Consider the following 20009-nt stretch of genomic DNA (forward strand, 5'->3'; position numbering starts at 1 on the left):
CTACATCAAGCTGTATAAGGATATAAAGAGAGTAAAAACAAAGAAAACGAATGAAAAATCATCATCAAAATAGATCGTGTGCGATCGGTTTTATAAAACAGCGTGATGACAGGCTGAAAGGCTAAAATTGTAATGCGCATTGCATAGCTTTAGGCGCCGTGTTTTTATGATTATTTTAAATTCTCTTCACACTTACATACGTTTAATTTGGTTTGAAAGTGTTCAACAGCGCTATGAATGGTTCCTCCAGCTGACTGTGTATGAAAATCTCTGCCCGCCGATTGGTGGCCACCGTCACTGTTGCACCCGGGCAGTCACCATCCGCATCGAGCTTATCGTCCCTTGCGCTGATCAGATCGCAGTGCACCCCCGGCATCATGCACGTGTACAAGTTCGCTTTGAGCGAGAGCGAAATTTCCGCATTGAAGGCCACAAACCCAACACGATCACGGCAGAAGCCGATCTGATTCTGGCCATTGTCAACCCACGCCCCTACTGCGGTGCCGTTGGTGACGTTGCGGAAGTGAACCATTTTCCGCACCACCGGCCATCGATGCTCGCAGATCCACGGCAGTCGGCAGTGGCCTGAGTTATCGAAAAGAACGGGTGCTATCTTGCCCTGAGCGTCACTGGGAGGACCTTGGGAAGCGTTTGCAAACTGGTACGAGCTAGTAATGCGCGGTGTGCCATAGCGATGCGCTAGCATGAACGCAAGACCGATCTGATACGCGCGTCGGTTGCGCGGCGAAACGACCCACAGATCACCGTCCGCATCGGGAAGTCGTTGGAGCTGCGGATTGTTGACGTAGATCAGGGCTTTCTCGCGCGGTACATACCCGAGCCGGGTGCCGAGGTGAACGAAGTAGTGGAAAGGCTTCCTTTTCAGCAGCACATCACCAATGTCGTACGCAAAGCGATCCTGTGCAATCATTCCAAGGTCACTGTAGTCACTCCATCTTGCACGCAGTGCCAGCTCCGACCCGCTAAGTCCGTGGTACGAGAGATCCAGACAGACGAACGGACGACTACCCGTTGGGAAGACACTTCCGACCGTGGTAAGATTCTGCACCTTATCGAAAATTGCCCGCAAATCGTGCGGCCACATGTACAGCGCAGAATCGACAAAGAAACCTGCCACCCCGAACGTCAGCAGTCGGTTGAGGAAGCTCAGAATACGCTCCCGGACGCGCAACAGGCTGAGATTCAGATCGGGTCGATCTTCCTTCCAGCAGTTGCGCAGCTCGTGCGGGTCTTCCGGGTTGACGATGCGGCACTGGTCGTTAAAGTCTGCCGCACTGAACGGTGCATCGGGATAGTCACGGGTGGCAGGGTTTACGGTCGAGCCAGCTGTGCCACGCGTTGTCGTGGAGGAGCCGGAATCAGCACGAGCCATGTGGTTCAGCACTACCTCAACGATTACACGTACACCGGCCTTATTGCAGGCATCGATAGCCGACCGCAGCGACGATTCGTTTCCCGAGCGACTGGTCAGTTTGAACGAAACCGGTTCGTACCGGTCGGCCCAGCTCGTTCCATCGCGAACTTCATTCACCGGCGACAGCTGAACCGCACCGAACCCGTGCGGACCGAGGTACGCTTGACACTCCCGCTCGATGTCTTCGTAGCGCCACTCGAACAGCTGCACTATCGCGTGTCGTCCCGGTAGAAAGTGTGGATTGAACTGAGCAGACGCGAGCGAACAGCAAAGCAGAAGGCACAGCGAACCTCCCAACATGCCGTCTAGTTCGCTGACCAATTGACCGTAAATGAGTGGACAGTAAAACAGGTCGCGATTGTAGTAGGCTCTGCAAAGTGTGCATGTCATCGGAAGTGTCAGTCAGTGGCGATTAACGAGCGCGATATTGTGCGGCGTATCATCGGTACCGCTTTGAATCGAGTAATTATAGAGAACGGGGGATTTACAAGGTCGGGGAGAAATGACTCATTTAAGAACGGTAAGTTGATATTTATCTATTACACATTAACACGAAAACCCTGCATTATAATGCAAAATGCTTGTTTGTTTTTGAGTGCTAATAATACCGAAAGATAGAAACATCTAGCTCTACAAACTTCACCAACCATTTCTGACGGAGTTCAGATGAATTACAACGTTCTAATGTTATCGCACTCTCTCCCTCCCTTACCGCAAGACACTGGTTAACAATTTCACTTTTAATTTGACCACTCTCCACCACATACTGCCACCGTTGGGTGCGGGTTTTCTCGTCGCGATGGCATCTTCTCACCACGAACCGATATCCTTTCGAAGCGATTATTTCGATACATCGCGAGTAGTTGTTGAGCTCGTGGTAGAAGTTGTGTGTCCAGTACTGTTGCTTCTCCCGTTTATCACACACTACCATCGATAGTGAATGATTGCTCCAATGGTGCGTCAGACAATATCGCCTTGAAAGTGCAGCATTGCGTACCTCGCCCCGGAACGCACCCGGCACGAGTGGGTTCATCATTTCCGGGAAAGCATTGCGCACGTAATCGCGAAAGCTTCCACAACCGGCACCAGCACGTACGGCTTTTCGTCCATCGACAGATCCAAAGTAGCGCGGGAAGAAGCGAGGAATGCCGTACACATCGTACAATACCTGCTTGTACTCGTCCATCCACACCTCAGCGAGCCGCAACGAGTTCTTCATGATCACATCCTTTCCAGCGCTGTCCAGGTACGGGTGGCTTTGCTTGCGTATGTGTGCAACCCGCGAGCAAGGCACAATCACCATGCGGCCACCACACATCCAGCTCTTCATCGACAGCTCGATGTTCTCGATCCCGTACATCTCGAACCCATCGTCATACCAGCCGAGCCGCTCGAAGAACGCCCGATCGATCGCAAACAGTCCTCCGGCCATGGCGGGTGTGTCGAACGGCACGTACGGGTTGGAATAGCGCTTCTTCATTGCCGCTCTACCCCACCACCCGAAGTTAAGATCCCACCGATAGGCACCGACAAGCTGTGGGGCGGAATCCGTCTTCAACTGCATGGTGAATCCGTCGATCTGATCTATCGTTGGCATGGCGATAGTGGTGGCATTTCTCGCAATCACATCAAGAAGCGGCTCAAGCCAGCCTGTCAGTGGGAAAGAACAAGCTGTTAGATAGAGAGATCTGCTCATTCTACAACCTTCTTACCCTCAGTACACTCAACGTGCGCATCTAGGAAGGTGATCACACTGGCGGTCGTCGTCTTGGCACCAAACACCTTCGCACCAATTAGTCCCAGTCGTTTGGGTGCTCGCACTATACGTACCTTCGGAAAGCGGTCTACATAATCATCTAAACGTGTTTTCAAATAAGCTGAAGCGAAACACCAAGCCATCAAGGTGTAAAAATATTGCACCATTAACTCATAGTTCAATGCAAGACTGCGCTCACCTGCAGTGGAGTAATCGTCCACCAGTACTAATTCGTGGATTAAATGATCCGGTGTACGATCCAGGATGGAGTGAACCGTTCGAAGCAGCACAGACCAGGCCTCATTGTAGAACACAATTACAATCGATGTCGGTGGTAGGCGTGAGCTGACGATATCCTGTTCCCGACACCAGGCTGCTCGTACATCCGGCAAGCGTCTCCGGAGCGACATCAGATCTGAAGCGTACGCATTGTATCCGAACGTTTTCAAACCTTGCTGTACCATCGCGATGGTAGCATTGTTCGTCAGATCGATCTGTACAGGAGTTCCCAAATCTCCGGGAGGAACAACCGATCGCGATCGTATGTTGTGTGTGACTTCCTGCTCCAACGATTCGTTCATCAGGAAGATCCTGTAAAACAGGCAAGCTGTGCTGAACACTGTCAGATACAGACAGGCCGTAAATAGACGGCGAATGTTTCGTCTGTGAACCATCTGGCGATGGTGGAATCGTTTCACTGTTTTTTTGCAAACTGCCCATCTGCGATCTCTTTTGAGTGTATTATATGAAACATCACGTCGTCTGATAAATAGAGGGCGCATTGTTCGTTGATAGTTTGTTTATTTGGCAAACACAACACCGAACGCATAGAACGCAATCAACTGGTTTCATTCAATGTTCGTTCACCAGTTGAGAATGGTGAGAGAGATCTCACATGTCTTTACCTTGAGAGTTTTGTTTATACAGTCGCTCTCTCCGTACGTGTCGTCGGTAGTGTCGTTGAAGCTTTATCACACTGCTCACTTACACTTACTCGCGAAAGCCGCAAACATAATCTCTAGAACAGCACGTCGGTAAGACATATCCCAAAAATCGTGAACGATAACAAGCAGGTGTACAAGAGGAATATCGGACCGCTTTTTATTTTACACATCACGTACAAATTAAATGCCTACTTCTTATTGCAATAATGGTTCTGTTTCATTTCGTTTCACTAAAAAATCATACGCTACAAGGTTAACCATCCACTGCTGATACTGATCGGAAGCATTACAGCTTTTTAATGTCAATGTGGAGTTCGCTTTGGACCTTACTGCCAGACATTGTGTGTGAGCCATGCTCCAAATTTGTCCCGTTTCCTTCACATACATCCAACCTTGATTGCCACGATGCCGATGGCAAATGACAGTGGTAAGAAGTGATCCGTTAAAATCCAAACATGCCTTGTAGGAGTTAATATCCTGATAGTAGCTATGGCTCCAATACTGAGTCTTTTCCAGCCCATCGCAGAGCGACATATACGGACGTGTTCCCGCTTTCTCCACCGTCAGGCAGTAAGTTCTTCCTAATCCTACATTTCGTACTTCACCCCTAAACTGTCCATCTATCGCTGGACTACGCAGCTCCGGGAATGCACGCTGCAGATAATACCGAAAGGGCTTACAGTTGGCTCGCTCTCGTACTTGTTTTCGCTCCTCAACCGAACCGAAGCGTTCCTCCACGTATCGGGGCAACCCATTCACATCAAACACGACCTGCTTGTACTCATCCATCCACACCTCGGCCAAACGGGCTGAATTGTGCATCGGCAGATCCATCGCCACATCAAACAGATACGGATGGGAGTGTTTCTGTACGTGACCCACCCTAGAACACGGCACGGTAAGCAGCATTCCTCCGCACATCCAGCTTTTGATGGAGAGTTCAACGTTCTCCATGCCGTAAACAATGAACTCCTCATCGTACCAACCAACACGTTCGAAGAACGTCTTATGGATGCTGAACAAACCACCCGCCATTGCTGGTGTTTCGAAGGGTTCACAAGGGTCAGTGTATTTCCTACGCAGGTGTTTTCTCTCGCACCATCCAAAGTTAAGATCCCACTCGAAGGCTCCTGCCAGCAAGAGCGAGATATTGGTCTGAAGACTCATATCACTCTCGTTGATGCGATCGATCGTGGGAATGGCTATGTTGGTAGGATCGCGAGCAACAACGTCGAGCAGTGGCTCAAGCCAGCCTGAAATATGTCAGATAAGATTGAATGAGGCTGAAGAAGAGCTATACGATGTTTACTAACCTTCTGTACACTCTATATGAGCATCCAGGAAGGTCACGATATCTGCGGAAGCTTCTTTGGCGCCCATCAAACGAGCGCGGATTAATCCGAGACGTTCTTTTGCGCGAATAATTTTTACCACCGGGAACGGTTCAAAGTATTCTTCGAGCTGAGTCTTCAGATATGCTGCAATTGTTAATTTCAGTGGACACTGGACAACCTCTTAGTGCACGTTGGTTACTTACGATAGTTTGAATAATCGTCTACCAAAAGTATTTCCTTGACCAGGTGCGATGGTGAACGATCTAGAACTGAGTGCACTGTGCGTACTAATACTGACCACACTTCATTGTAGAACACGATCACGATGGTTGTGGCGGGAAGGCTAGCGGAAAACAGATGGCCGTAAGCTTTCGGGCAGCACCAACTTCGTAGATCAGGCAATCGCCGTCGCACTGACACGAGATCCGAAGCGTACTCGTTCAGTCCTTGCGCGACTATGGTTCGTTTAACCTCAGCGACGATTACAGGATTGGAAACGTCGTACCGTACCGAAAGTCCCATATCTCCTGGGGGAGTTGATTTTTGAACGGGTCCGAAGGTTGCAGTGAATGATGTCTCATTATTGAACAAATAAAAGACTACATTTAACACCAGTATAAGAGCGATAAAGATCACGAAAACAGTACGATGCGATACGGACAAACGGCAGCACATACTGTACCGGGACGCTGGCTTACACGGAAGTTATCTCAATACTGTTAAGAAAATTGCGACTCACAGATGTAGTGAATACAATAAGATCTCTTTGTATTGAACTCTTGTGAAACATCTCTTTATTCCGATTGTATCCGGTTTATGGCTGCCAAAACGGGTACTCTGTCAAGGTAACATACCACTGTTGTGTGAGTTTACGCTCGTCGCATGGTTCTAGTTTCACTAAACCATCGTTAGATGCCAGATCAACAGCAAGACACAGCTCTCGGGAGAGGCTTTTTATTTGCAACCGCTCTGTGTCGTAGCTCCACGATTGAGCACCACGCATCCGATGGCAGGCAACTATAGTAACGTCAGTTCCTGAAGATCCAGCATCGATACAACGCTTGTAGCTGTTGAGCTCTTGGTAAAAGTTGTGCGCCCAGTACTGTGTTTGGTTGCGCTTATCACACGGCATCATACCGATCGTTGAAGTTGCTGATGTTCGCACCGTTAGGCACGTTTCATTTCCCAGTGCAGCATTGTGAATCGCACCACGAAACTGTCCCGGTACAATTGGATAGGGCATTTCTGGGTAGGCTCGCTCCAAGTAGTACTTAAACGATTTACAACCAGCACTTGCTCGCAATCTATTACGATCCGACACGGATCCAAACAAATCCTCCGAATAGCCCGGTATGCCGTTGACATCAAACACAATCTGCTTGTACTCATCCATCCAAACCTCCGCCACACGGATCGAGTTCACAAACGTCACATTCTGATGCCCGTTGTCAATGAACGGATGGGCGCTTTTGCGGATGTGTGCCACATGAGAGCAGGGCACCGTCAGTATCCTTCCCCCACACAACCAGCACTTGATTGACAGCTCCGCATTTTCCATTCCATACACCCGAAACTGGTCGTCGTACCATCCGAGCCGTTGAAAGAAACGTCTGGCAATCGAAAATATCCCTCCAGCCATTGCTGGCACTTCGAACGGTTCGCTAGCCCGCAGACTTTGCCGACGGGGAAAGGTGGAACGATGCCACCAGCCGAAGTTGAGATCCCACTCAAAAGCTCCAAACAGATCGGAAGAAACATTTGTGACAAGATGCATATCGAGATGATCGATACGATCGATCAGTGGAACGGAGATTGTCTGCTCATTCTCCGCGATCTGCTCCAACAAAGGTTCCAACCATCCTGCGAAGATGAGGAATATGTTTTGAAATGTTTTATGATAACTATTGAGTGTTCTTACCCTTCGTACACTCAACATGTGCATCTAAAAATGTCACTACCGGAGAGGTACTATGCTTACAGCCGAATATTCTTGCGTTGATCAGTCCCAGCCGCTCGGGAGCTCGTAGAATGCGAACGTTGTTATACGTTTTGAAGTATTCTTCTAGTGCAGTTTTCAGGAAAGCTTAAGTAAAACAAAAAGCATTATTATAAATAAAGTGCCATGCGTTACATTCAACTTACGTAGATAAGAACAGTCGTCAACGAGTAACACTTCCTCGACAAGATCTGAAGGTGAGTTGTCCAAGACAGAGTGAACCGTTCGTAGCAGAACAGACCACGGTTCATTGTAAAACACGATCACGATGGATGTCTTTGGCAGGGTGCGATTGCTTTGCACATTAGTAACACATTCGGGATGTCGCAGGTCGGGCAAGACCCGTTTCGTTGGTATAAGCGACGATGCATACTCATTGAAACCGTATTGCTTGATACTTGTTTCCACAAATCCGGTGATCTCTCGATCAGATTGATCCCATTTTACCGATTCACCCAAATGTCCCGGTAGATGTTGTGGTGTAATGTGCGATCTAATGGTGATACTCTTAACACTACCAACTAATTTCAAATTCCACACGCTGATGTGCTTTTTTACCTCATCGTTGTATTGGAAAAATAGTACATTGACACTCAACATCAACACTAAAACGATCACAACTGAAAACCGCCTCCAGGCGGTCGATGGCAAGCTCATTGACGCAGATGAAGTATAGAAACCCGCTTTCCGGAGAAGTAAATTTGACGATCTGCGTACCACGCAGAAGGAGTTTGTTATGAGACCAGATGTATTTCGAGTATAATAGCAGCTTTGTGCCGTTAAGCAGAACGATTTGCGTCTGATTCCAGGAAGGAGAGAGAGAGAGTTCCTTTGAATCACCTATACAATCTGAATCGATACAATATGACACTGTTTCCACGGAACGGAGCCGCAGAGGAGAGTTAGAAACTAAACAACAATCAAATCGAGTCTTCTCCGTTAATGTTCTCTAAGCATTGAAACATCCAGCTCGATGTATGAAACGTTCCACTGTTGACTCGGTTTCGTGGCGTCACATTTCTCCAACAGAAGGGTCGTTTTTGTTTGCAGGTTCAAAGCTAAACAGAGGTTCCGCGCAACGCTCAGAATCTGTTGACTTTCCACCAACACCTTCCAGGCCTGGTTGCCACGGCTTCGATGGCACTGGTACACCTCCACGATCGTTCCGACGGCATCGATACAGTTCCGGTAGCTATTCAGCTCCTGGTAGTAGTTGTGGGTCCAATACTGATCCTTCTCCAGATTATCGCACGGTGCCATCCCGAGGAAGCGGTCACGGGTACGGTATGTCAAACAGCTACCATTGCCCAGAGCCATATTGTGAACTTCTCCGCGGAAAGCACCAGGCACCAGGGGATTGTGCATCTCGGGGAATGCGTTCTCGAGGTAGTAGCTGAACGGCTTACATTTGGCACTCTCCCGGATGGCTTTTCGTGTGGCCACTGAGCCGAACTCCTCCTCCAGGTAATGAGGAATGCCGTAGATGTCGAAAATGATCCTTTTGTACTCGTCCATCCACACCTCGGCCAGCCGGATCGAGTTCGCACGCACAACGTCTTTCGGTTGTTTGTAAAGATACGGGTGGCCCGTCTTCTGGATGTGTCCTACTCGAGAACAGGGAACTGTGACCATCTTCCCTCCACACATCCAACTCTTAACGGAAAGTTCAATGTTCTCGATACCATAGATATCGAACCCATCGTCGTACCATCCAATGCGCTCGAAGAACGTCCTATTGATTGCGAACAATCCTCCAGCCATGGCAGGCGTATCGAACGGTTCCATCTTGTTCTCGTTCTGCTTTTTTTGAGACCATCGACCCCACCAGCCAAAGTTGAGATCCCAATCGTATGCACCGACAAAGGTGGGTGCCTTGTCATCGCGATACTTCATGTTGTTCTCATCGATCCAATCGATCGTTGGGATCGCGATCGTGGTCCAGCTCTCTACAACGGGCTGTATCAGTGCCTCCAGCCATCCTGAGTTGATTGAGAATCATTATGAAGCTCATGGTTCAAGTAGTATGGTGGCATAATAATCATACACTTACCCACAGTCACTTCAACGTGCGCGTCAAGGAACGTAATCAAATCGGTCTTTGTACTCTTTCCACCAAGCATGCGGGCTCTGATTAATCCAAGTCGCTTTGGAGCACGTACGATTCGGACTTTCGGGTTGGTGGCAAAGTATTCCTCTAGTTGGGCTTTCAAATGAGCTATCAACAGAAAGGAAAGTATGCTTTAGAAAGATCACCAAACACACTTGAAGTGCATGTTATACGTACGCATAAAGCTGAAATCATCCACGAGCACTATTTCGCTCACTAGATTCGGAGGCGATCGGTCGAGAATGGAGTGCACCGTGCGTACCAACACTGACCACGCTTCATTGTAGAACACGATCACAATCGAGGTGGGGGGTAGATCGGCCCGATAGCGACCCGGTTCGCGGCACCAGGGGTCTCGAATTTCCGGCAGTCGTCTCCGTACGGACATCAGATCGGAAGAGAACTGATTCAGCCCTTGATGTATCATTCCTTGATTCACCAGATCTGTCACGTCGGTGTCGTTAGTGTCGATCTCCACCGAAACTCCCATATCACCCGGTGGCACCGGAAAACGTGGATCTAATCCCAGCGTTGTGTAGACGTACTTATACACCGGTGTACCATCTGGAGTGGTTGCAACGGTGCTCGTATTGATTTCTTCCACAGGTTGTAAACCTTCACTGATGTTGCTCCTTTCCCGCAGTGCTAGCCGCTTCAACACGTTGTCGTACCGTCCGCGTCCACCGTTGTAGAACAGGGTCAGAAATAGATACACCAGCAGTACGGCAATGCTCACTACCATTACAAAGTTTTTCTTTACGTTGCCGCGCATGGTGGAAAGCTGACGACAGCGACACACGACAGAGGACGACGACGCGGTGTTCAGCGCCGCGGCAGATTGTGCACTGAAATGTGCGAGAATGTCAAAGCGTTTCTTAAGTGGCAACATACTGTTTGCGATATCACTCATATCACACACAGCCACTCAGACACTCTGGGTCGCATAGCGAAACAGTCCGATTGGAACAGTACAGTGACTTCCAAACAACCGTCGATGGGCACGTAAAACAAGGGTATCTTTTCATTCTCATAGTTTCCAAGAAGTGGGGCAATGAAACTAGTTTCAACAAGATTTGGTTTTCCATTTAAAAAGGCTTCTTTGAAGAGGTGTCTAACTACGGAAGTTTTGTTGTGACGACAGGAAATAGTGGGCATTAAAAACAATTTTTATGCAATTTAATTTAAAACTCCCCTTTTTCATTCAATGCTTATCTCTCATAAGATAGTTGGTGATGCTGTATTCCCTACTCACTCCCACAAGGGTAACTCAAACGTTGGACGAAGCAATTAATTAATTGCCATCTTAGCGCCTGTTTGATGACGCCAGGACACTCCTCCAGCTGAGCGATGATGTCAACGTTGACACGCTTATCAGGCTTGTGTATCGCACATCGCACGACAGCTGTCAGGTTGATGTTTTACTTCCCTTTTTTTGCACTGATAAATCGCCTGCGCTATTTGCTGGGCACTTTAGCTGCAATCACAGTCGTGCGGTGATAACGATCCTATGTGATGAGATAATTGATCGTACGCTACCGAATTGCTTCAATGTGCGGGTTTGCGCTGCGTGATAGTACGGTGTTGCAAATGCATTGGAAAGCTCAGACACGTTTGCGAAAACGCATCCTTATCTTGTTAAAGGAAATGTGGTATAATTGTTTAGCGTGCGTCATTTGTTTCAGTTTTAAATACGTTATTTTTGTTAAAAGCAAACACATGTCCTTCACAGATAGTGATGTGAAAGTTTCGTTCCATTTTTTTATTGTAGTTTTTTGCGAGCAGAACCAAACACGACACAACACAATGCCCTATTCTTAAACGAATAATTGTCATAAGCTCCAGCCACGAGTCATGCCCGTACATCGAAGCATTGCCTCATCAATAGCACCATTCAACAACGTCCGGGAGACACACAGCCACACATACCAAACACACCGAAACAACCCTCTGAATTGATTGTTCGAGGCAATTATAGTTGACGGTGAAGTATGCGGACTAGATAACACAAAGGTAGCTAGGTATTTGGGATTTACCTTGACTAATCTACGTGCTAAGTATACACGGCCAGGGTACAGATATTGTATCAACCCGTTGTGATAAGGGGCCTGCTATTGATTAGCCGTATTTGGGGTAGATTGCAGAGGTAGCACCAGCGAATAGCGAGTACTGAGATTAACTGCTGCCGGTCACAGCTCAAGCAAACGGCGATACATCCAACTCGATGAACGTTACGGACCACTTTTGAGCGACACTTGTTGGATCACACTTTTGCATCGTAAGCGTAACGTTTGTAGCCGTATTTACCGCAAGACATTGGTCGTGCTTGATGCTTTGAAGTTGTCCCGTATCGGTCAGTACACGCCACGCCTGATTGCCACGTGAGCGATGACAGCCAAACACTCCGAGACTGGCGCCGGTGTAGTCCAAACAGTGCTTGTAGCTGTTGATCTCCTGGTAGTAATTGTGGGCCCAGTACTGTGTTGTCTGCTCACCATTGCACCGTGCCATGCCGAGAAACTCGGAACTATATTCGAGGCAGGTGTCGTTGCCTAGCAGGACGCTCTTTACTTCCCCACGGAAAGCTCCCGATATGAGCGGATTGTGCATCTCGGGGAATGCATTCTCCAGGTAGTAGCGGAATGGCTTACAGTTTGCACTCTCCCGGATAGCTTTGCGTGATGCCACTGAGCCGAACTCCTCCTCCAGGTAATGAGGAATGCCGTAGATATCGAAAATGACTGCCTTATACTCATCCATCCACACCTCGGCCAGCCGGATCGAGTTCGCACGCACAACGTCCTTCTTTTCGTTGTGAAGATACGGATGTCCAACCTTCTGGATGTGGCCTACCCGCGAGCAGGGAACCGTCACCATCTTCCCTCCACACATCCAACTCTTCATCGACAGCTCAATGTTCTCGATACCATAGATGTCGAACCCATCGTCGTACCACCCCAGTCGCTCAAAAAACGTCCTATTGATCGCGAACAATCCTCCAGCCATGGCAGGCGTATCAAACGGTTCGAGAAGGTTTGCATACTTCTTCTTCATAGACGAGCGATACCACCAGCCAAAGTTGAGATCCCAATCGTACGCACCGATGTAGGAGAGCGACTTGTTCGCTATAAGCGCCATACTTTTCTCATCGATCCAATCGATCGATGGGATCGCGATCGTGGTGGAGTTACGTGCCACAACATCTAGCAGTGCCTCCAGCCATCCTGGTGGATAGTATCGGGTGAGTTTAGGTCACTCATTTAGGTCACTCAAACACAACTTACCTTGCGTACACTCGACGTGTGCATCCAGAAAGGTGATAACATCGGCAGTCGTGTTTTTGGCACCGAACATCCGTGCCCGTATTAATCCCAACCGTTCCGGGGCTCGAAGGATGCGCACCTTTGGATATGGTCGAAAATATTCGTCCAGTTGGGTTTTGAGACTTGCTAGCGGATATGAGAGAAGATTTAGATTGAACTTTATAAAGCATGAAGATATTTAATCCGTCCTCACCTAAGGTAGAACAGTCGTCAACCAGTACGATCTCCTTGACGAGGTGTGCTGGAGATCGATCCAGCACCGAATGTACCGTCCGGAGCACAACCGACCACGCTTCGTTGAAGAACACAATCACAATCGACGTTGCGGGCAGATCCGCTAAAAAGCGTCCCGGTTTGGCACACCAGGGATCACGAATCTCGGGCAACCTACGCCGAACGGACATCAGGTCGGAAAAGTATTGATTGAAGCCTTGCGTTTGGATGCCTTGCTGTGTAAGGGCGGCAACCTGTTCACTGGTAAGGTTCACCGTAACTGGGCGACCCATATCTCCGGGTGGAGTGGCCAACCTGGGATCGAGTCCGATCGTCGTATAGACAAACTCAAACCCATGATTAGTGTCCACCGATTTGCTTTGTGAGGTCGATTCTTCTCTAGTGTGATACTGCTCCCGTTCCAGCAAGTTTCTCCTGGGTGTAAGCGAAAGGTTAACATCATACACAAAGTAAAGCACGGTAAGTGCCAGCGTCACTGTCGCGGTCACCAGTGCGACGACACTGCAACACCGCTGGCCACCGTAACCGGCAGCGATACGCACACGTCCAAACGGTACGGCATTCCGCATGCTGTCGGTGCCGAATGTGAACTGAGCGATCGCTCTTTGGCGGCACAGGTTGAATGAATCGTTGTGATAAGTGTGTACTTTGCGCGCGTATTAGACGACGCACAGGCACCGCGGAACGAACTACAAACGAAGCGACACCGATAACCGAGCGCTGGTGATAAGACGTGCTACGGAAAGCTTGGAATGGAACCTGCACCTGTACGTATCGTTGTGTGAGGTTCGGTAGAGATGCTACCTATGAGCTTATGCAATATGGTGTGGGGTTTTGCGATGTTTAAAAATGCTGCCTTGCATATGCAACAGGGTAGTGATGTTGTTTTCTTTCCGCAGACAAACGCTGCACCAGCTGCTTGTACGTCAATTGCTTTATTGAGGGGTTGCACAATTGTTTACACAACTGTTGTTCTGGCTAGAGACGCCTCGGTACTTGTCGGCGCATATTAGTACAGTTGAATACTGAGTAACGTAGTTATCGTGACTTGATGAGATGATCGTGATGTGTGGTAGATCCCTTCATCCGTATGAACAGATGGTATCAGTGACATCTTTATGTAACCGAGGAATTACTCTTCAATAGAACAGTTTCTTTTACTAGAGATCAACAAATGACCCAAAACCTTCTCAAATAACCTCACTACTCCCCTATACCTTATGTTCTATGGCAGGATAGTGCCACCGTTGAGATTGTTCCGACAAGCTGCACCCATCGATGCGAACCTTCTTCGACGTCATGTCCAGTCCCAGACACTTGCCCTTGTACTTCTTGTGCTCGAACTGAAGCGTGGTAGCATTGTACGTCCACTCCTGATTGCCGTGCGCTTTGTGGCAACCGTACACCAACAGCATATTACCATCGTAGTCCAGACAGTGATTGTGGGTGCCGATTTCTCCGTACAAGCTGAATATCCACTGCTGCGCTGTATTCCCCTGCGCGCATGGCGTCATACTGACGACATTGTTGGGCTCGGCGTACGTGAGACAGAGGGCGGGTTCCGACCCTATCAAAGCGTCGTTTTCGAAATTTCCCCGTCCGGGACGTTTGGCGAGATCTTCCATTATCTCCGGAAATACGTTCTGCAAGTACCAGTGGAAGTCTTTGCAGTGTAGATCCTTCCGCAGTTGTTTGCGCTCGGAAAGGTCCCCGAAGTTCCCGCGGAACTCTGGTCCTCCGAACATACCGTACAGGACGTCGGCGTATTCATCCATCCACACCTCCGCTACGCGAACCGAATTGACACGCACGACGTCGGTTTTTACATTCTAAAAAGCAATAACAGGAAGATTTACAATAATGCAGTGCATTGGAGCTGACAGAATTTACCAACCTTAAGATACGGATGTCCCGTCTTCTGAATGTGAGCTACTCTGGCGCACGGTACCGTCAGCAATCTGCCACCACACATCCAAGCTTTCAGCGACAGCTCAATGTTCTCACCCCCGTACACATCCATGCCCTCGTCGTACCAGCCGAGCCACTCGAAAAACTTCCGATGAATCGTGAACAGTCCACCGGCCATCACCGGCGTACTGAACGGTTCCATCTTGTTGTCCGGCTTGTGCACGCGATCCCAGCGGCCACGCCACTCAAAGTCCAGTCCCCAGCCCATCGCACCGTAAAACACGGGCGCCTTGTCACTGACCAGCTTCAGGTTGTTCTCATCGATCCAGTCGATCGTTGGCAGTGCGATGGTGTGCGGATCGCGAACGACCGGGTCCAGCTGCCCCTCGAGCCACCCGTTCATACACTCGCAGTGCGCATCGAGGAAGGTGAGAAAGTCGGACGACGCATTCCGGGCACCGTGCAGCCGGGCTCGAATCAAGCCGAGGCGTTTAGGCACTCGCAAGATGCGTACCAGCGGATAGCTGCTAAAATACTCGTCCAGCTGGGTACGTAGATGAGCTGCACTAGGAAGACGTTTTCATCAGTGGGAATGGGAAAAGAGACGTCGCAGTATGCTTCTTACCAAGATTGGAAAAATCGTCCACCAGAATGATCTCACGGATGAGCGCGTGCGGCGTCCGGTCGAGGATGGAATGAACGGTTCGTACCAGCACCGACCAAGCTTCGTTGAAGAACACGATCACTATGGACGCCTGCGGTAATTCGGGAAGTAGCCGTGGCTCCGCCGTACACCAGGGATCACGCAGATCGGGCAACCGGCGCCTCACCGGTATCAGATCACTAACGTACTGGTTCAGACCCTGCTGGTCGTACCCTTGCCTCACCAGCTGATGCACCTCCTCGGTGATGTTGTCGGGCAGCGTCACCGGTTTGCCCATATCACCGGGCAGTGTCTCGATCCACCCATCGTCCGGTACCGGCGTGTAGTGTGCATCGTACTGGACCACTTGATACTCTGGCACGACAAAGCCGACGTCACGCTGCACAGTGCGCCGCTGCTCCGCCTGATGTACTCGCTTAAACTCTTCCAGCGTTTCCAGCCGATCCGACAGCTGATTGTGATAGAGATAAAGCGCTAGAATGCAGCAAAACACAACCACTGCCCAGAAGATATCGCGCTTGGTGGAGAAGTATTTCTAAAAGTAAAAGTAACCTTAATGAGTTCAACATATTCTGCAAAATTCTCTTTAGCAAAGACTTACTCCGTACATGGTGTTGCAGTCGGTCCCCGGGGGACTCCACGGACCGTACTGGGGCAGTTACGCTCCAAAACTAGGCACCCAAGTATGCCCGTTCGGGCACTGCGGCAGCTCGTGCGCACGACGCCCGAAGTGCCTAACATCGTTATCAATCAGTTCAATTTATCAGTGTGTACAAGTGTATATTGTCACGGTTCTGAGCGGTTCCAGCGTACCTGATGCGGTATAATGGTATAAAAGACACAACAACACCCACTGTTTCGATAAGCACACCGGGAGAGATTGTTCCGAGCATGCGAGCGTACGTGCCCGGCAGGGTTGCGTTGCAGGGCGATTGCGTTCGGCAGGGCTGTGCTGATACGAGAACAGTGCGGCAACTGTTTCCCTGCGTGGAAGTTGACAATCAAAGTCGGCATAGAGCAAGTGTTTGTAGTATTTTCTTGTGTGTTTGTTTTGTTTTTTTTTTCGGTGCGAGGTAGTTCTGTTCCTTTTCTTGACACGTTGCAATCCTGCCTGAAACGCATCTCTTTTGGGCACTTCTCGTTTGACGTCACATCACAGATTGTTTGGCTTGTAGTTTTGCATCAACCACTTTTGCTTGGGCTGGTTTGGATCGCACACCACCAGCGACAGTTCGAGGTCCCACTGAAGGCACCGGTCATAGGTGAGTTTCTTCAGCAGCTTTGTGTCCGCGTCCCAACTCCACTGCTGATTGCCACCCAAACCGTGACAGCGGAACATTGCCAGCTCCTTACCGTCATAATCCAGGCAGTGATCTTCGCGCGTTACCTGACCCTGTTTGGTGAGGTACCAGAGCTGATGCCCCCCGGTACCGTGACAGCCAACAAGCGTCAACTTCATTGGCCAGTCCAGACACAACCGGTAGCCGTTCGGGAGCTCCCCTCCGAACTGTATCACACCCCGTGCTACAGCCTTGCTCGGATCGAACTGTTCCGGAAAGACGTGCTCAAGGTACCAGCGGAACGGTCGACATTGAAGTCGCTCGCGCAATTCTTTCCGAGCCGTCACATCTCCAAAGTCACCGCGCTTCTCACGACCTCCGAACGTTTCGTAGTAATAGTCCGCGTACTCATCCATCCAGACCTCCGCCAGCCGGACCGAGTTACGCTTGATAAGGCCAAAGCTGCCGGGGATCTCGAGTAGATAGGGATGGCCGCGCTTCTGAATGTGTGCTACCCGGGAGCATGCCACTATCTGGATCTTTCCACCACACATCCACGCCTTGAAGGAGAGCTCCATGTTTTCGCCGCCGTATATCTTCATCTCCTCATCGTACCAGCCGAGTCGCTGAAAGAAGGTGCGATGGATAGTGAACAGCCCGCCGGCCATGATGGGTGTGTCGTACGGTGCTGCCGGATGCACTGGAGCTGTGCTGTTCGGGGTGTGCTTTGCTATTCTTTCTTCTCTACTGCGCCACTGGAAGTTCAGGGCCCAATCGAACGACCCGTAGTACTTGACGGAGTTCTGTGCGTTCAGCGCAAGCGTGTCCTCGTGGATCCAATCGATGGCCGGTATGGCGATCATCGTTTCATCGTTCGCAACGTGGGCAATCAGTGCCTCGAGCCAGCCTACAAAACGGGAAGAGAGCGTTACATTACTGAGAATTTTGTTGTAAGCAATTCCAAACTCACCTTCAATGACCTCACAGTGCGCATCGAGAAAGGTGATGATGTTGGTTGTGGTTGATTTCGCTCCAAGTAGACGTGCCTTGATCAAACCCAACCGCTCTGAAGAACGCACCAAGCGTACCTTCGCGAGCGGCGCTATGTACTCATCCAACTGTCCCTTCAGGTGACTCATTGTCGAACAGTCGTCCACGAGTACAATCTCTTCGATAAGCTCAGTAGGTGTTCGATCCAGCACGGAGTGTACGGTACGCAGCAACACCGACCAGGCCTCATTGTAGAACACGATCACTATGGCCGAGCGGGGCAATGTCCCGGGACCAACATTACGCCGCCGTCGCTCCTGCTCCTGTCCCCGGCACCACGTGTCACGCACATCCGGAAGCCGTCGGTGCAGCGGGATCAGATCTGACACGTACTGATTGAGACCCTGCTCGTTCCAACCCTTCAGCACCAGCTCCCGAACGTTCGGCGGTAACACATCCGGCAGTTTCACCGGCAGTCCCATATCACCGGGCGATCCATCCGGGTCCGGTGAACCATCGGCTAGTCGGGCAGCATTCAGTATGAGATGGAGCTCCTCTTCCAGCGTTGCCGTATCGTTGGACGGGTCGTCACGTTCCACTATCACTATCCAGTAGGTGAGGCCAATCAGTGAAAGCACGAGCACAAAAAACAAATGTTTCGCTGTAAGCAACGGAAACATTATGTGCTTTTTAAGGGCGGTATATGGTTTGGATTGCAACTTTTAGACCCAAAACGGTCTACCGTAATGGTGGTGTGCTCTGGCTAAGCCTAAACTAGACACTGGACTAGATTAGCGTGCCGTTCACTGTGATAAGCGTGTATTGCTACGTGCCACGAACGTAACAAAAGCCCCGACCGAACAGGGGCTCGGTTGAAAGACTATTAAAAGGTGCTTCAGAACAAGGGCACGTTTCATTCGCCACCGTCGCCGTGCTCTATACTTCGGCTCGAGAATGATGAACGAGCTTTAAACAGCATGAGGTTAACATCCGCATACGACATCACCCGCCCCTAGCCGGTGACATGCCGCGACTGACGCGGGACAGGATGGTGACTTAATACGGTCGCCGCGGGTTGCGGCGGTAATGCAGTTGCGTGCGAAGTTCTACCACTCGACGCGAGCTGATAAGACTCACCCGCTCACACTGCTCCGGTCCGTGAGGTAATGGGAATGTTTTCGATAAAAGCGTTATCTATCGGGCGAGAACGCGTTAGACGAAAGCGACACTAGCGCGTTGCCATTGGTAACTTTGATCGGGTAGCTTCAGTTTTGAGGGCGATCTTTTCGTAGCAACGACAAAGTGGGTAAAAATGTGTTGTGTGCTTGAGGTGTATTAGTTCGCCTAATGAATAATAGTCTAGTACAAGGCCGAATGAGGATCAAATCTTATCATGAACGTCCGCTTATAATCATAACATAAACCTAACGCAAAGATATTAATGACAAATTTAAGACATGCGGTTCAAATTCTTAAATGATTTTATCTTCACATGGCTAGATACCATTCGTTCCATTCGCTCAAGGTCATAGGTTGTTGACAGTACGAGACTTCAAATACTCCCAAATCAATGCTTATAGTCGTAATAAGAACCAAGTCTTTATCTAGAAGACTTCTGTAAGACTTGAAACGTTTGTTTGAGTCGTCATGTCAATGTCGTTAATTACTAGGAAAGGTCTATTGAATGGCCTGCGGTACGATTAGTGTCGTAGAGGTGATATCTAGCTAGCGGGAACTCCACTCACCCCTTCTTCCCGAAGCAGCCCGGATGTGCTATCAGTATCACTACCTTTGCTACGTCGTCACATTACATCTGCTTGTAAGAACGTAAACGAAAATGTAAAGTTATCATGTCCAGAAGCTTTGCCGTATGCGTCTGATAAATAGAGTAACAAATACAAGTTGAGTTAAAACATTAAACAGTGCCACAGATAGCTCAAACCACAGAAGCCAAAACACATTGTGTCATACTGCAATGCACCTTGACACCTTCGCTCTATAAGTAGTCGATGGTCTACTCTTATCAACGACTTCCGCATTA

At 49.5% G+C, this 20009-nt stretch overlaps 8 protein-coding genes across 10 annotated transcripts; all 8 read right to left on the bottom strand.

Annotated features, from left to right (window-relative positions):
• Window positions 1-89: 89 nt before the first annotated feature.
• On the bottom strand, window positions 90-1914 carry LOC133393424 (alpha-amylase 2-like). The gene has a single exon (XM_061658429.1). It carries the CDS (start codon window positions 1823-1825, stop codon window positions 203-205), a length of 1623 nt encoding a protein of 540 aa, XP_061514413.1. The 5' UTR covers window positions 1826-1914; the 3' UTR covers window positions 90-202.
• A 33-nt stretch (window positions 1915-1947) lies between these two features.
• LOC133393420 (putative polypeptide N-acetylgalactosaminyltransferase 9) lies at window positions 1948-4143 on the bottom strand. Its single transcript, XM_061658421.1, has 3 exons — window positions 3391-4143; window positions 3148-3312; window positions 1948-3085 (listed from the first exon to the last, which is right to left on the bottom strand). The coding sequence occupies exons 1-3, from the start codon at window positions 3971-3973 to the stop codon at window positions 2034-2036; spliced, it is 1800 nt and encodes a 599-aa protein (XP_061514405.1). The 5' UTR covers window positions 3974-4143; the 3' UTR covers window positions 1948-2033.
• Window positions 4144-4267: 124 nt separating this feature from the next.
• LOC133393423 (putative polypeptide N-acetylgalactosaminyltransferase 9) lies at window positions 4268-6144 on the bottom strand. 2 transcript variants are annotated; one of them, XM_061658427.1, is made up of 3 exons: window positions 5673-6144; window positions 5449-5613; window positions 4268-5388 (listed from the first exon to the last, which is right to left on the bottom strand). In XM_061658427.1, exons 1-3 carry the CDS (start codon window positions 6142-6144, stop codon window positions 4331-4333), a joined length of 1695 nt encoding a protein of 564 aa, XP_061514411.1. In that variant the 3' UTR covers window positions 4268-4330. The 2 variants fall into 2 exon arrangements, with proteins under 2 accessions (XP_061514411.1, XP_061514412.1); XM_061658428.1 differs by having other exon boundaries at window positions 5449-5806.
• Window positions 6145-6230: 86 nt separating this feature from the next.
• On the bottom strand, window positions 6231-8129 carry LOC133393422 (putative polypeptide N-acetylgalactosaminyltransferase 9). Its single transcript, XM_061658424.1, has 3 exons — window positions 7612-8129; window positions 7388-7552; window positions 6231-7329 (listed from the first exon to the last, which is right to left on the bottom strand). Exons 1-3 carry the CDS (start codon window positions 8120-8122, stop codon window positions 6284-6286), a joined length of 1722 nt encoding a protein of 573 aa, XP_061514408.1. The 5' UTR covers window positions 8123-8129; the 3' UTR covers window positions 6231-6283.
• A 66-nt stretch (window positions 8130-8195) lies between these two features.
• LOC133393419 (putative polypeptide N-acetylgalactosaminyltransferase 9) lies at window positions 8196-10660 on the bottom strand. The gene is made up of 3 exons (XM_061658419.1): window positions 9750-10660; window positions 9516-9680; window positions 8196-9444 (listed from the first exon to the last, which is right to left on the bottom strand). The coding sequence occupies exons 1-3, from the start codon at window positions 10480-10482 to the stop codon at window positions 8405-8407; spliced, it is 1938 nt and encodes a 645-aa protein (XP_061514403.1). The 5' UTR covers window positions 10483-10660; the 3' UTR covers window positions 8196-8404.
• Window positions 10661-10717: 57 nt separating this feature from the next.
• Window positions 10718-13911, bottom strand: LOC4577670 (putative polypeptide N-acetylgalactosaminyltransferase 9). Its single transcript, XM_061658420.1, has 3 exons — window positions 13086-13911; window positions 12854-13018; window positions 10718-12793 (listed from the first exon to the last, which is right to left on the bottom strand). The coding sequence occupies exons 1-3, from the start codon at window positions 13693-13695 to the stop codon at window positions 11766-11768; spliced, it is 1803 nt and encodes a 600-aa protein (XP_061514404.1). The 5' UTR covers window positions 13696-13911; the 3' UTR covers window positions 10718-11765.
• Window positions 13912-14045: 134 nt separating this feature from the next.
• On the bottom strand, window positions 14046-16798 carry LOC133393421 (putative polypeptide N-acetylgalactosaminyltransferase 9). 2 transcript variants are annotated; one of them, XM_061658423.1, is made up of 5 exons: window positions 16512-16798; window positions 16300-16432; window positions 15660-16233; window positions 15021-15595; window positions 14046-14955 (listed from the first exon to the last, which is right to left on the bottom strand). In XM_061658423.1, exons 2-5 carry the CDS (start codon window positions 16306-16308, stop codon window positions 14338-14340), a joined length of 1776 nt encoding a protein of 591 aa, XP_061514407.1. In that variant the 5' UTR covers window positions 16309-16432; window positions 16512-16798; the 3' UTR covers window positions 14046-14337. The 2 variants fall into 2 exon arrangements, with proteins under 2 accessions (XP_061514407.1, XP_061514406.1); XM_061658422.1 differs by having other exon boundaries at window positions 16300-16798.
• Window positions 16732-19013, bottom strand: LOC3291538 (putative polypeptide N-acetylgalactosaminyltransferase 9). The gene is made up of 2 exons (XM_551940.3): window positions 17949-19013; window positions 16732-17885 (listed from the first exon to the last, which is right to left on the bottom strand). Exons 1-2 carry the CDS (start codon window positions 18646-18648, stop codon window positions 16852-16854), a joined length of 1734 nt encoding a protein of 577 aa, XP_551940.3. The 5' UTR covers window positions 18649-19013; the 3' UTR covers window positions 16732-16851.
• Between the last annotated feature and the right edge of the window lie 996 nt (window positions 19014-20009).

Source organism: Anopheles gambiae, chromosome 3, assembly GCF_943734735.2.
Source record: "Anopheles gambiae chromosome 3, idAnoGambNW_F1_1, whole genome shotgun sequence".
NCBI classification, from domain to species: domain Eukaryota; kingdom Metazoa; phylum Arthropoda; class Insecta; order Diptera; family Culicidae; genus Anopheles; species Anopheles gambiae.